The sequence below is a fragment of the Lonchura striata genome, chromosome Z (assembly GCF_050655825.1).
Source record: "Lonchura striata isolate lonStrDom1 chromosome Z, ASM5065582v1, whole genome shotgun sequence".
Classification (NCBI taxonomy): Eukaryota; Metazoa; Chordata; class Aves; order Passeriformes; family Estrildidae; genus Lonchura; species Lonchura striata.
This window is the reverse complement of record NC_140740.1, coordinates 40,351,439-40,365,656: the sequence shown is the minus strand read 5'-3', so window position 1 is coordinate 40,365,656 and position 14,218 is coordinate 40,351,439. Positions and strand designations below refer to the sequence as shown.

Here is a 14,218-nt window from a genome sequence, read left to right as displayed (position 1 = left end):
TTGAAGAGATGCATTTGTATTTTTCCTTAAATGGAAGAATAAATTTGGGGCCTCTTACAAATTTTGTTCCCTGTGTCCAATTTAGTCTCTTTCTGTATTTATGAGAGAATCATAATTCCTTGTTCATGGAGAAAAAAAGTAATGTAGAAATACCACAAGATGTTTCTAATATTAACTTTAAGCTTATGCAGTTTCAACCACATTAAACTGTCATGCGAATGTGACAGGTTTTAAGTGCTTATCAAAAATAGCTTATTCAGGAGATACCAAAGTGCTTGTCAATTTCTTATATTTGAACCAATACTTTTGTAGAGTGTAGCAAAAAAAAAAAAAAAAGAGTATGTTGGTCTGCCCAGATGGCAAAATTTATGATTGAATGATAAAAATTATAATATCCAGTGAAGGCATAAATTGTGGGATTCACCATATTTGTGATCATATATTAACTGCTTGTATATTTTCTAGATTCATTCTTCATCAGCTTATATGTCATTATCATTAAAGCCATCCTCTGCTTTTCCTTGCAAAGAGTATATAGATTAATTGTGGCATAGCAGGTTTTTCATTCCTGTTTTGCTGTTAAGTCCTTCCCTTGCAGTATCAAGAAAACTGTCTTGGTTCAAAATCTCTTTTCAAGCTGCTCTTTACAACCAAAGCATATTTAGATGGATCTATTGCCTTAAAATGCTATGTCAGCAAACCCACTGAGTCTAACTCCTGCACTTAGTTGTGAGGTAGTTGTTCATTTGTTGATTTTTGGTTTTGTTTTTTTTATCAGTAGGCATACTGATACATTTTTTGTAATCCAAAATGTCAATATTCCTTCTTCTTTTGCCTAACTAAAACCCCACATATAGTGTGTAGATGTGGTGGGTAAATAATTATGCTTCTAGTCACACAGCAACATAGCCAAGAAGCTCTTCTGTTAGATTTGTGTTGGGAGGAATGGGTTAAAGCTTGGAAGACTGTTGAGAAGGATTGTAAATCACTCAAGTGACCTTGCAGTTGGAAATAACTCTTGATAAGCCTTTGAGAACCAGAGCCCAGTGATCCTCCAGCACAAATGATCTCTGCTTGTGCCTCTGCCTGATGCTGCTCTGGGCATCCCCTCATTAGCAAGGTAAATGGAAATAAATTTATTGGGTTTTTTCTAACTGCAAGTTTGTAGCTGTTCTACCTGCCTGCCTGTGTCAATTCACAGTTTGAAACAACACCAATAACTTATTTAAAACTTAAGTAAATTTATAGAATTAAATAAGTATCTGTCTCATCAGAAATGAGGCATATGTCATGCTTTATGAATACATGAGTCAGGGTCCTCATGTTGCAGTATTTTAAATAGTTCGTCTCTTTTTATACTGCCTGGATTTCAGGTTTTTGTGTATGCTGTGTTTGTGATGTCATTTGCCATTCAGTATCATAAAGTCCTGGCACAATCCTTCTGGCAAGGCACATCCTTACTGACCTGTCTAACTTAGCATCAGCAGCAAAGTTGCTCATCTCAATGTTCACAGGGCTCCATTTTTTGCACAAGCTGCATTTATGAATGTACTGGATAGCCCAGGTCCCAGCACTGATCTCTGCAGAGCTGTAGTGGCAAGTTTCCTCCATTCCAGGAGTTAAGCATTAACTCATACTCCCTTCTTCAATTTCCTTCCTGTCTGTTAATTATTTATCAAACCTAAGTGTGAAGTTCTTATTTGAGGTTTAAGCCTTCGTTTAAGGCTTAAGGTTCCTTTCAAACTAAGCCTGCTTCAGGAAACTTGGCGAAAAGCCTTTTGGAAATCCCATAGACTCTGTTAACTAGATCCTCATTGCTTACTGATCCTTTTAAAGGATTTAAAAGCTTTTTCCTGTGATAATAAACAAAGCCAAAGTTTGCAGTACATTTTAAAAATGTGTATAATGAAGCAAGTCCCAGGTGATTACTGGGTATGGTATGTAATCCAAAAAACAGTGTTTAGACATCTGGTCTCTAAGCTATGTTAATTACTCCTAATAAAAGGCTTTATGTCTTAACTGAGGTTTTACCATCTGGATTAATTAATTTTCCAAGGTAAGTAATGATAACTGTGTGATAAATACATAGCTTATAGACTGTAGGGTTCCATTATTATTTGGAGGCAATCTGTAAGTATGTTGTGAAAATGTGAGAAACACTTCAAATAGATATATAAACTTCAGTATCCAAAATAATGCAAACAGGACCACTTAATTAAACATATGAAATAATTACTTCCCAGTGTCTTTAATTCTAAGTGCATTTTGATCTACCCAATATGGTACTGGTGATTATTTTTCTTAGGTCAGATATCTTTTATGTAAGATATTAGGAAGACACTACTCTAAAGGTATTTTGGGAGGTAATCTTAGAATTTATTTTTAAGAACACTTTCTTGTTTATTAAATTAAGGAGTAACTTTTTATTTTTAACACATTTTTATTTACTTTGCATTTGTACAGTTTGTTTCCAGAGTCCACGATTGATAAGTTGTGACCATTTGAAGGTTTCATTAAAATTTATACCTTAAAAATGATCACTTTTTTGAATTTTAAACCTTATAAAAGAAGAGACTGAAGCATACCATAGACAAATTGATAGCCAATACTGACAATTTAAATAAAACTCCTACTGCATTAATGCTGTTTTGTACTCAGCTGCAGATTTTGTGGTGAATGTAGAAAGCCCTTTGCAGAAGACAATGGTGCAGCACACCAGATTTCTTCTTCAGCTCCTGAACCTGATAAATGATGGCAGAAGAGTTGGTTTGTCCGAACAGACTGCTCAGTGCCTTGGGTTTCCCCATCACTGGGCCAGCTCTGTGCCAAGCACTGCCCAAGCACCAGCACAGGCTGGGACTGAAGCGTGGCTCTGTGGAGAAGGACCTGGGGGTACTGTTGGACAACACGCTGTCCATGAGCCAGCAGTGCCCCTATGGCAAGAGGGTCAACAGGATCCTGCAGTGCATTAGGAATAGCATTGCCAGCAGGTCGAGTGAGATGATCCCGCCCCTTTACTCAGCCCTGGCAGGGTCATACCTGGAACGCTGTGTCCAGTTCTGGGATGCCCAGTACGGAGAGACATGAAGCTCCTTAAGGGGAGGGCGACAAAGATGATGAGGGGACTGAAGCATCTCTCTTACCAGGAAAGGCTGAAGAAGTTGCACCTGTTCAGCCTCGAGAAGAGATGACTGAGAGGGGTCTTTATCAATGTTTGTAAGTATGTACATGGAAACTATCAAGAGGATGGAGTCAGGTTCTCCTCAGTGGTGCCAAGCAATAGGACAAGAGGCAATGGGCAGAAACCGATGCAAAGTAAGAATACCTTTATTTCTGTGCGAGTGACGACGCGTTGGAACAGATAGTGGAGTATCCTCCACCAGAGATATTCAAGAAGTGTCTGGACGCAATCCTGTGCGATGTGCTCTAGAATAACCCTCTCTGAGCAGCTGAGCAGGGAGGTTGGAACACACGACCCTCTGCAGTCCCTTCCAACCTGACCTATCCTGTTATGCCGTGAGAAGCGGCGCCCGGCCGCGCCCCGCCGGCGCCCGCACGGCCGGCGCGCCGCGATGTCGGGGAGCCTCCCGCCGCTCCCGGCGGCCGGAAGCTCCCGCCTCCCGGGGCGAAGGCCGCGGGGCCGCCGCAGGTGAGGCCGCCGGCGCGCTGCAGGTGTTGCGTGACTGCTCCCGGGCCCCTGGGCGCTCTCCGCCCGGCTCGTCCTTCCCCGGCGCAGGCTGCCCTTGGCACCCCGCGGCAGTTCCCTCACGTCCGGTGAGCCGAGCGGGGCCGGGCTGAGCACCGGCCATGTCGCGGAGCTCGCAGGGCAGGCGGCCCGGCAGGTCCCCACCGCCCCGCGGGGCCAGCCCCGGGTCCGCCGCCGCCCCACTGCCGCCGCCACCGCTGCCCCTGCAGCCCCCCCTCGGCCCCGGCCGGGCCAGCCCGAGCCCCGGCGGGCTGGCAGAGCTCAAGCCGGTTCGGCGGTTCATTCCGGACTCCTGGAAGAACTTCTTCAAAGGGAGACGCCACCCCGGTTCCAGCTGGGACAGCACGACCTCCGACATCAGGTATATCTCAGACGGAGTCGAGTGCTCGCCGCCTGCCTCTCCCGCCCCGCTGCAGCCGGGGACCAGGACGGTGCCTGGCTCCTACACGGACCCATTCGGGGGGTCGGGCGGGAGCTACAACTCTCGGAAGGAGGCCGAGGCCATGCTGCCCTCCGGAGACCCCTCGGGCTCGCTGGAGCGTCGCGCCGGCACTGGGCAGACGTACAGCGAGCGGGTGGAGGAATACCACCAGCGCTACGCCTACATGAAATCCTGGGCAGGGCTGCTCAGGATCCTCGGCGTGGCCGAGCTGCTGCTTGGCGCCGCCGTCTTCGCCTGTGTCACCGCCTACGTACACAAGGACAACGAGTGGTACAACATGTTCGGGTACTCGCAGCCCTACGGATACGGGGCGGGCAGCGCCTACGGGGGGTACTCCTACAGCGGGCCCAAAACGCCTTTCATCCTGGTGGTGGCGGGAATGGCGTGGATCTTCACCATAGTGCTGCTCGTGCTGGGCATGTCCATGTACTACCGAACTATCCTCCTCGATTCCAACTGGTGGCCTCTGACCGAGTTTGGGATCAATGTGGCCTTGTTCATCCTGTACATGTCTGCTGCCATAGTGTACGTAAACGATACCAACCGAGGTGGGCTGTGCTACTACCAGTTGTTTAAGACGCCGATAAATGCGGCTTTTTGCCGTGTGGAGGGCGGTCAGACTGCTGCAATAATCTTCTTGTTTGTCACGGTGATCCTCTATCTAATTAGTGCGATGGTGTGCCTAAAGTTGTGGAGGCACGAAGGGGCGAGGAGGCACAGGGAATTAATGGAACAGGAGGTAAGTCATTAGTTATCGTTTTCTGTCTGCGGGGTACCACATGATGGGGAGCAGCTGTAAGATCTTGCCGTGGTGTAGACTGCGTCAAATCAAGTGTCTTCTCTACAGCAGATCTGTATCCTTGAGGTTGAATTTTAATCAGTCTTTTAAGTATTAGAAACTGACAAATGAAAGGCATTTTTAAGGTGTCAGATTCAAAGTCTTGGACGTGTTTTGGTTTATGTTTTTTTAAAATGCTTATAATTCACCTTGGGTAAGGACCTGGCTCTGTTCTCTATATAATACTGGGCTCTCTTCTTGAGTCAGCTGATGAAATACTTCCTAGTGTGTATTTTCCAAACAAAGGAAAAAATGAACAATGTTCATCTGTTCAGCACGGTTAGGTGGCTTAAAGCCTCCTAGCATTTATTCGAAATCTGTGTGTTCAGCACATCAAGTGCTAGTGTGGATAAACTTAAGAATGTGAAATACTTACTTTAACTCCAAGCAACTTCTTTATGACTTTACAGTTTTCTCACAAGAGTTATCAGCAAATATTTGTAAAAACAGCCTTGGCTAGATTTTGATGTCTCAAATTTCAGTCAGACACATCTTTCTCATGTCAGATATTTTGCCTGGCTACTGGCCTTGCCCATACTAGAAGCATTCAGCATTTGCCTGGTTAATGATAAACTATAACAGTAGAGATTTAACACTCTTATCTAGAGAGTTGAAAGTAATTTGTGTAAAACTTCCTTCATTTGAAAACATCACCAAAAGACCCTTTAAAAATGAATACGACTTAATATAGCATGAAAATCAATACATGTGAAATGTACATAAGCCTAGATTAAGGGGGGGGTCAGCCTTTAAGGGCTTTTAGAAGAAGAGAGTTTAAAGTTGCATTTCCTCTGCTCTTTGACTGCAGTCTGATTTGCAGCATTTTTATTTAACACTGGCTTCCAGTTCACCATCTTGCATAAAATTGAGACTTTTGTTTTGAAAACTAATTATAATTCTTCAATAAAAGTTTTTTAACCAACTGATAGTATGTCCTGCAAGAGTGAGGTGATTGGCAGAGTTGTACACAAAATGTTCATTCTTCCCTGTGACTATCCAAGTTCTTTTAGTCCACTTACTAAACATTTCTAAAGGGAATACTTTAATAATAGAGGTTAGAGACTGGCGCATGCTGTGCAAAGCACCTGCAGGTTGAGCTACTGGTTAGTGCACTGTTGTGTCCTATGTAATGAATTAGGCTCAGCGTGTTAGTGAGTTAACGTGGATTGGAATGTGAAACAATAATAAAGGAGCTTGAGAAGTGGATGGAGTATTTCCTGCAGTTCCTCACATCTGTTCTTTACAGCTGTGCTCTGGGACATCCTATTGTTCTAGGGTTTGTGTGGCTGTTTTCCTTAACAAGTCTTTAAATCAGTGGACCTGAAAATACTCCTTATGCTAAATTTCATCATATCTAAGTATAAATGTAATTTTCTGTACAGTATGATTTTGAAAATGTTTAAATGTTAGCAGTCTGTGATTTTGCATACTATTTTTGCTGTAAATAAAATTTAGTTATTTCCTTTTTTTTTTATAGATGAAAACACAATCCTCTTTTCCAGAAAAGAAGGTAGGAAATAGGAATTAATTTTTCTGTTTACTGGTAATTCTAAATTATTATTATTTTCCTTGTGACTATTTTTATTTATTTATTTATTTATTTGACATCAGGGAGACTAGGTTTAATTTTTTAAGTTAGTTTGGATGGCAGTCTCCTGCGTAGAAGATTCAAAAGGAGGTTGAAAAGAACTTACTCCTAGTTAGGCTAGGTGATAACATCTATAAAATTGTAAAATAGCCGGTGTGATGACTGCCTCTCTGTGTGCTCTTACCCTTTTCTATGAGGTGACAAGTTCTGTAGCATTTATCACAGAGTTTGGCAGGCATGATTAAAACAATAGGTCATCTGATGAGAGGTAGATTTGAGATGCTCTTTCTTCCTGGCTGTGTGTTTAATTTGCAGGAGAGCCAGCGGAAGCACAGTGTAGGTGCACTGTGAGTTGAGCTTCTTCCTTGATCTCTGAGACTGCCTCAAAGATGCCCTTGCCAGTGTAAGCATCAGCAGTGTTAGTGTTTCAGCCACACAAAGTGTCATTGCATACATTGCAAAGATGGCATGGGCTTTCCAGAGAAATTATGATGTATTAATTTCAGCCTTAAATGTCTCCTCATAGACACTGTGAATTTACTACCACTGTTTTCTCTGTTGATTCGGTACTTGATCAGGATCCTTTTGTTTTTGTTGTAAGATTTCACATTTATTTCTGGATCAAAGGATGAATTGTGCAATAGGAAGCAAGTAGAAAAGGGAACTCCAAAGAACTGAATGATTCCAGTTCATTCACAAATTAAATGAATACTGAAGGAAACTTCCTTACACTATTCTTTTAAGACATTCAAACAAATCTTTCCAAACCTTCCTATCGGTACTGCTGTTAGGAAAAACTTAAGAAAAATACTGCATGAGAAGCATTACTGTAAGTCATTAAACTGATCATCTAATTGCAATAAAAGTTGTAAGAAATATCTGTGATTTGCTTCTACTGCTGCTCAATATATGTATCTCTGTCTTAAAGTTGCATATTTTGTGACTTACGTAAAACTGATTTCATTAAGAACAAATTCTTTCTCTTTTAAAACAGTATGAAGGTGATGACAGACCAAGGGAAGAAGTCAGTTACAGGCAGCTCAAATCACTGGAAAGAAAACCAGAGCTACTTAATGGTCATATACCTGCGGGTCACATTCCTAAACCTATAGTGATGCCAGACTACTTAGCGTAAGTGACTTGATTTTGATGGACAGCTTAGTGGAGGATACTTGAATAGTTTTTCACTCTGCATTTCTCCAATGGTTTCTCTCCCATGCACATGCTATGGGAACTCACAATTGTGTGTTAACAATAAAAAGCAGACACTATGGGGCTGGTATCAGTGGCATAAGACTAATAAATACAAATAAGGAGTCTTAATTAAAAAAATAAACCCCCACAAACCTCAAATGTAGAAAGAGAATGTCATAATCTAGCAAGTACACTAACTGCCAAAGGAATAGAAGACCACTATATATATATTAGAGGAAGAAACTAAAATACATGGGAAATTGCCTTTTTATGGCCTGAAATTTGACTACTCATATACTTTCTAATGCTGAGTTTGTAACATGCTCCGTTTTAAAAGGTAGGCTTTTCCAAGTCTGATATCATAAATTAATTTTTATGCTATTTGCTATGGGCACAAATAGAAACAAGGGAGGTTTCACTTGAATATTAGGAAAATATTTTTCTCATTGAGGGTTTGCCAGAGAGACTGAGTCTCCATGCTTGGAGATGTCAATAGCTGTCTGGGCATAGTCCTGGTCCAAGTGTTCCTGATTGTGCAGAAGGTCAGATCAGATAACCTCCAGACATCTCCTACAACCTCAACTATACTGTGATTCTCTGATTTCAGTGCTTTACAGATGTGCAAATTTCAGCAGGTTATGAGATTAGCAAAAAATACACGGTCAAGGTGAAGAATCTAAATGTTGTTAGTCAGTTTTATCTCTAAAACTAATTCTTCAAATTTTTTTTTTTTTTTTTCAGGAAATACCCTGTAATTCAAACAAATGAAATGAGAGACCGGTACAAAGCAGTGTTCAATGATCAGTTTGCTGAGTATAAAGAACTGTCTATGGAAGTTCACGCTGTATTAAAAAAGTTTGATGAGCTGGATGCATTGCTAAAACAGCTTCCACACCATCCTGAAAGCATATATGTAAGTACCTGTGAAATGGGCTCTTGGAAAATAGTTGTATTAGGTGGTATTAGGCCGTTTTTGACTGTCTTCAGGTAGGGCACAATGTCTTCTAACGTGGCTGTGACCTGGTGTGAGAGGAAGTTTCCCCATATGTTACATCATCTCTGGGCATTAGTTAGCGATACCAAGTTTCAGTTAAGACATATACATGGTTTTCTGGTGGTTTTTGTTTCTTTGTTTCATACTAGTAGCTTTTAAGTTCTAGTGAGTCACAGTTGATATATTTTCATTATTTCTCAAATACAAGATTTACATCTAAAATGTTATAACCACACAAGGTATTGATTAAATGAGAATTCTGATGAGTATTTTGTAGTACATACATGCATATGTGGAACACACTCCAAGTTTAAAATCTGTGGCTTCTCATTAGGAACAGGAAAGGATATCAAAAGTTCTGCAGGAATACAAGAAGAAGAAAAACGTAAGTATTTTAAATTCACATTGCTATTGAATCTAATAACTATCCAAGAGAGTGTAAACAGACAATACTTCTGATGCTAGGCAGATTTCAGTATCTCAGGGTACCTGTAGTGTTTTGTCTCTTTTGTCTTCTAAAACTTTGGCAAAGTTAGGTCACAACCTATACACTCATGCCAACGAGCATTTTTGAGAGTAATGATTCCAGTAGCCACATGTGAGGAAAAACCAAGAGTTGAGCATTTGCATCTTCTGAGAGTATGTTTAATCTCTTAGCATTCAGCATTCAGAAGATTAGTTCAGTTATATTCACTGACTGACACAGCCAATGGATAAAACCAGAAAACATAGTCTTACACGTGAAAAGAAATTTTGTATTTTTTGAGGCATGGAATTTAGACACTCTCAGAAGGTAATTTTCAGTGTAATCCAAGAGGTTTCTCTTCGTAATTTTTAAATGCAGTAAGCAAATATGTATCTGTGTTCTATTAAAAACATTATGCATTACATATACACATTTTTTTCTCCATGGAATTTATGTCCTTGCTAGTTCATTGCTTTTTTTTGGAGGGGAGTGATGTATTGCACATACAACAAACACATGTGTAAAGTCTAAATTACATATTAGGATGTCATTTATATTTGCAGATTCCTGCTTTAAAATAGCTCAATTTATAGCATATAAAGGCAGAACATTTTATTCTGGGCTTTCATGAAGGAAAGGGAAACAGGAAATAAGAAAGGGCCAGGGGAAAAGAGTGTGATTTTTTTGAGAATATTTACATACTGTCCTTTTAGTCAAGAAGATAATTGATCATAGACTATTATTGGAAGTCTGAAAGCCTAATATATTAATGTAAAGGTTTTTGTATTTTTGGCAGGATCCTGCATTTCTGGAGAAAAAGGAGCGTTGTGAATATCTGAAGAATAAGCTTTCTCACATAAAACAACGAATTCAGGACTATGATAAAGTTATGAATTGGAATGTAGAAACTTAGTAATGTCTTCATGGATACTATTTTCTGGTTTTAAAATTGATATGCATATTTTAACCTATTTATTTAGTCTTTGAACAGTACACTTATGGGGATTTCTTAATCACTCTCATATTTGATGTTGTATATTACTGACAGGTTTTGTATGCAGATCCGGTTGTAATTGAAGTTAAGAGATAAGTTAGGAAACTGCTGCTAACATTCTGCTTTCATTAATGCAAATCCATGACCTCTTAAATATTAATACTTTATTTGAAAATACTTCATTTGCAAACTTGCAAAGCCTACCAGAGAAAGCAGTTTCCACATACGTTGTGGACACTTTGCACAGAAATGCTATTAACAATTTTGGATTTTATTTATATGTGACATCTTAATGCTATCAGAAAGAGCTGAGCTGTTCTGTGTGGGGTTTGACGCACTGCCTGATTGTATTGAATATTTTGGGCAATTCAGAAGCTAGTTTAATAAGAAATGTTGTATTGTAATTCCAAATGCTGTCAATTATACCAGAAATCATCTTGAATTTTGCCTAACAAGAGAGGAAAAATAGCTTCTTATTTAACCAGCTAGGGGAAGGGGACTTGGGTTTGGTTTTCGTATTGGCCTCTTCAGAGATGATGAAACAAATCTATATTTGGCCTTAAAGGAATAGAGGTACAGGATGAGGCATGTTAATGTGCCATTAGTGTTGCTATAGGTCAGTGTGCTCTGCCTGCCTTCTGGATCACGCTATGAGGGGTACGTGTGTTCAAGGGCTTCACTCTTTATTAGCAAGTAATAGGACTTCTTGTATAGGCAGCAGGTGTTAATTTCATTTTGCTGTACTCACTCTCTGAGTACATTAAACAGTGTACAGCAAAATGAATTCTCATTCAAAGTATAAATTGTTAGTATCCTCTTTAAGGCCAGATAAAATGTATTAAAAGACATACTTTCCAGAACATATTTGCATAAATTCTATATATTTTTATATTTTCTTGGGGATATTATGCTGACTATAGCTTCGTGCAAGTATTTTCGTAAGCCAGTAAATTTTCTCTTTGTATCCTTTTTCATATCTTTATTTACTTTATTAACTTTTTAAACTTACTGTAATTGTTAGAAGCATTGATGGTTTTTGTACAGTTTTCTACGACTGCAATTTGTCTGTTCTATGTTTTTTAATATTTACAAAACCCACCACTGTAGCCATATTACTCTATTGCTTATAAAGACATTTTGTTTGAAAAAGGTGCTCTGATTACAGTTACTGCAAATTTTTGTTAGTGATTTGGTTTTTTCTTTGAAAGAAAGTTTTACCTTCTGCGTTTATTCAAAGGAACAACATCAGGAAAGCCATTTCCAGTTTAGTGGTAGTACTACCTCTGCTCTTCACTGCTGGAAATGTATTAACATACCTCACTGTGACGATTGTAGCTCTGCTGGCTTTTCAACCATTATCATTCGAGTTGCAATCCTGATGGCCATTCACCCCCATTTGTATTTGTAAATTTGACATTCCAGTTTTATTAGCCATTTAATTCCCAGAGCTTTAGTGGATGATGTAAATAGCACAAGATGTCATGGGAACACTGAGAGAATTTGAAAATTCAGCATGTCTTCATTTCAAAGTCTTCAGTCTCTTCTACTGGAAGGTGCCTCAGTATTTTCATCATTCTGAGAGCAGGTGACAGCTAATGCTATGCCTTGTTCTCTCTCTTTTCAGTGCCTTTCTCTTTGGTTCTGGTTTGTATTCATTTCAAAGGAGAAACCTCTTTTCCTTATAAAGGAGATGGGCCAATTTTTTTATATTTGATTTGCTGAATACTGGTTAAATTGTTCTTTTTAAGAGAAGTACTTGTCCAAATCTCCACAATCTAAATAAATGACCTCTCACTGTACACCCGAGTTTCTCATTTTTCTCAGTGAGAGTTCTGGGCATTGCATCAGTAACAGAAGAAGATAAGTGCAAGTTTGATAATCAACTGGTGTTCATAAAGTGCTAACAATAACATGACTGATGTTTTCTTCAGAAGATTCACAGTCTGCACACTTAATAGGGTAACGAGACCCAGCTCCAGGCTCCTTTTGACAGTGGTCTGAGCTCTAGTCTTGGTGAAGCTGGCTCCTAATCCCTCAGACAGTGTTTGCATAGCCTGTGGAGAACCATCCTGCTGCTTCTTTCCTGCAAAGTTTCCAACAAATGAATTGGAAAAAGGGAACAGCATACCTGTGCCTGGAATGAGATTAAGCGGCAACATCTGTATGTGGATTCTTGTGTTTCCTGGCAAGATGCCACAGGTGTGGCCAAGTAGATATTCCAAATGTTGGGAAGAGAAGCTGGGAGAGAAATACTCCCTTCTGCCTGCCTTTTGGGTTCCAAACAGGATTGATGCCCGGCACGACTGAAGTAAGCTGCCATCCTACGGGTACACAGGCCATCCTAAGGCTGCAGCAACATGTTGCACCATTACAGTAAATTATTTGCTTAGTCCTGTGTCTGTTACAGACCTCAGAGCTGCTGAAGCATTTCTAGTGTGTATAATCTGTGTGCTGGTTTTCTTCTTAACCTATCAATGGATGACTGAAAAAGGTCTTGTCTACAATGCTACTGACATACTGGAGAAAAACGGTTAATCTAAGATTAGTCTGACTTACTCATCTCTCAGAGAAATTGAGATGAATGAAATAAGAATTAATGTCCAGAAGCTGAAGCAACTTGGAGCAAGACAGAAATCAGGAGGAAAGTGCTGGGAGAATCCCTCAATCTGAGTTACCATAAGAACTGTCAAGGAAAGTGGCCTCTTGATTTTCTTAAAGAATAGAAGACATACTCCACACAAAACTTTGACATTTTATTTTATTATCACCTCAGTCTCTCTGTGCAGTCCCTCTAGGCTCAGCTCTGAATCTACATTTTTGCATGTATGTGTAAACAATGTGCTGTGTGGTCTTACCTGTGTGACTTACCTTTTTTGCAGAAGGTAGTTAACACATAAATTAATCACCAAGGAATATTGCCTTACATCAGTGGACTTGCTTTTAATTACAGCCTCTCCTCAAACTCCAAGTGTAAAAAGACATTTTATCCTTCAGTCTTCCCCTTAGAAAATGCTTACCTGGCTCCACAGATCTACAAACTGAGATGCTCAAGGTTCTCAGTGTTTCTACAAATACCATAGTTTCTAAACTGTATTTGTGTTTCTTCTTGTCTTTGTAAGCAGTTGGGTATCCTAGATCAAAACAGCTGTGGCAAGGTTGGCATACTTTTTACTAAACTACATTTTTTCAGGCCACATAAGTAGTGACTAATAAACATATCCAAAATTCTGTCTTGCACCATGGCCTGACCAGCTTTCATGCCAGCATAGTGACTACAAATGCCCATGGCAATTAAGAACCTAATTGCTTTGAAATTGTAAAAGAAGGTGTCCAGTATGTTATTTATTAATTTCAAAATCATGGTGGGATTTCAAGCATTCGTACAATAAAGTATTACAAAGTAATTATCCTGCATTCCAGTCCAGCATTGAAATTCTTGGTCCTGAGAATAAAAAATATTCCTGTTCTGAAAGAAGTCCCATTTCTCACTTAATTTATTGCAAGTGGTAGCTTATACAATATTTCATTTAGTGTTTAATAAATCAGACTTTTTCCTTCTAAATAAAAAATGGTGTATGTTCTAATGGGAGTTTTTCAAACAACCATTTCAGTTCCAAGAAGCAAATCCTGACTTTTAAAATAATTACTTTCTTGTCTGAAGATTGCCTTCCTTAAAAAAAAAAAAAAAAAAAAAAAAAAAAAAAAAAAAAAAGGTTGCTTTTTCCCAGGAATGGTTTAACTGAAAGCTAATTAATTTCTCCTCTCTTTCCATTATAATTATACACTGCTCCTGACAAATGCAATAAGCTGAGGGGTACAGAAGTGGTTAGTTTTGTCCCACTCTTGTTTCAAGAATTTCCACTACAGTTTACATGCTTTCTTCCTCATGTATTGTCTTACTTGGATGCTGAGTGAGACTCCTGAGCACCGGATGTTCAGTAACTTTCCTGTAATTCAAGAGGTGAAGCCCAGTCTTGGCATACTTCCACTGTATCC

The 14,218-nt window shown here is 39.7% G+C and overlaps 1 protein-coding gene across 1 annotated transcript; it reads left to right on the top strand.

Moving 5' to 3' along the window:
- The first annotated feature begins 3,690 nt into the window (after nt 1-3,690).
- Nucleotides 3,691-13,626, top strand: MARVELD2 (MARVEL domain containing 2). Its single transcript, XM_021538882.4, has 6 exons — nt 3,691-4,887; nt 6,464-6,496; nt 7,569-7,705; nt 8,510-8,681; nt 9,097-9,147; nt 10,025-13,626. The coding sequence occupies exons 1-6, from the start codon at nt 3,808-3,810 to the stop codon at nt 10,139-10,141; spliced, it is 1,590 nt and encodes a 529-aa protein (XP_021394557.1). The 5' UTR covers nt 3,691-3,807; the 3' UTR covers nt 10,142-13,626.
- Nucleotides 13,627-14,218: the final 592 nt, after the last annotated feature.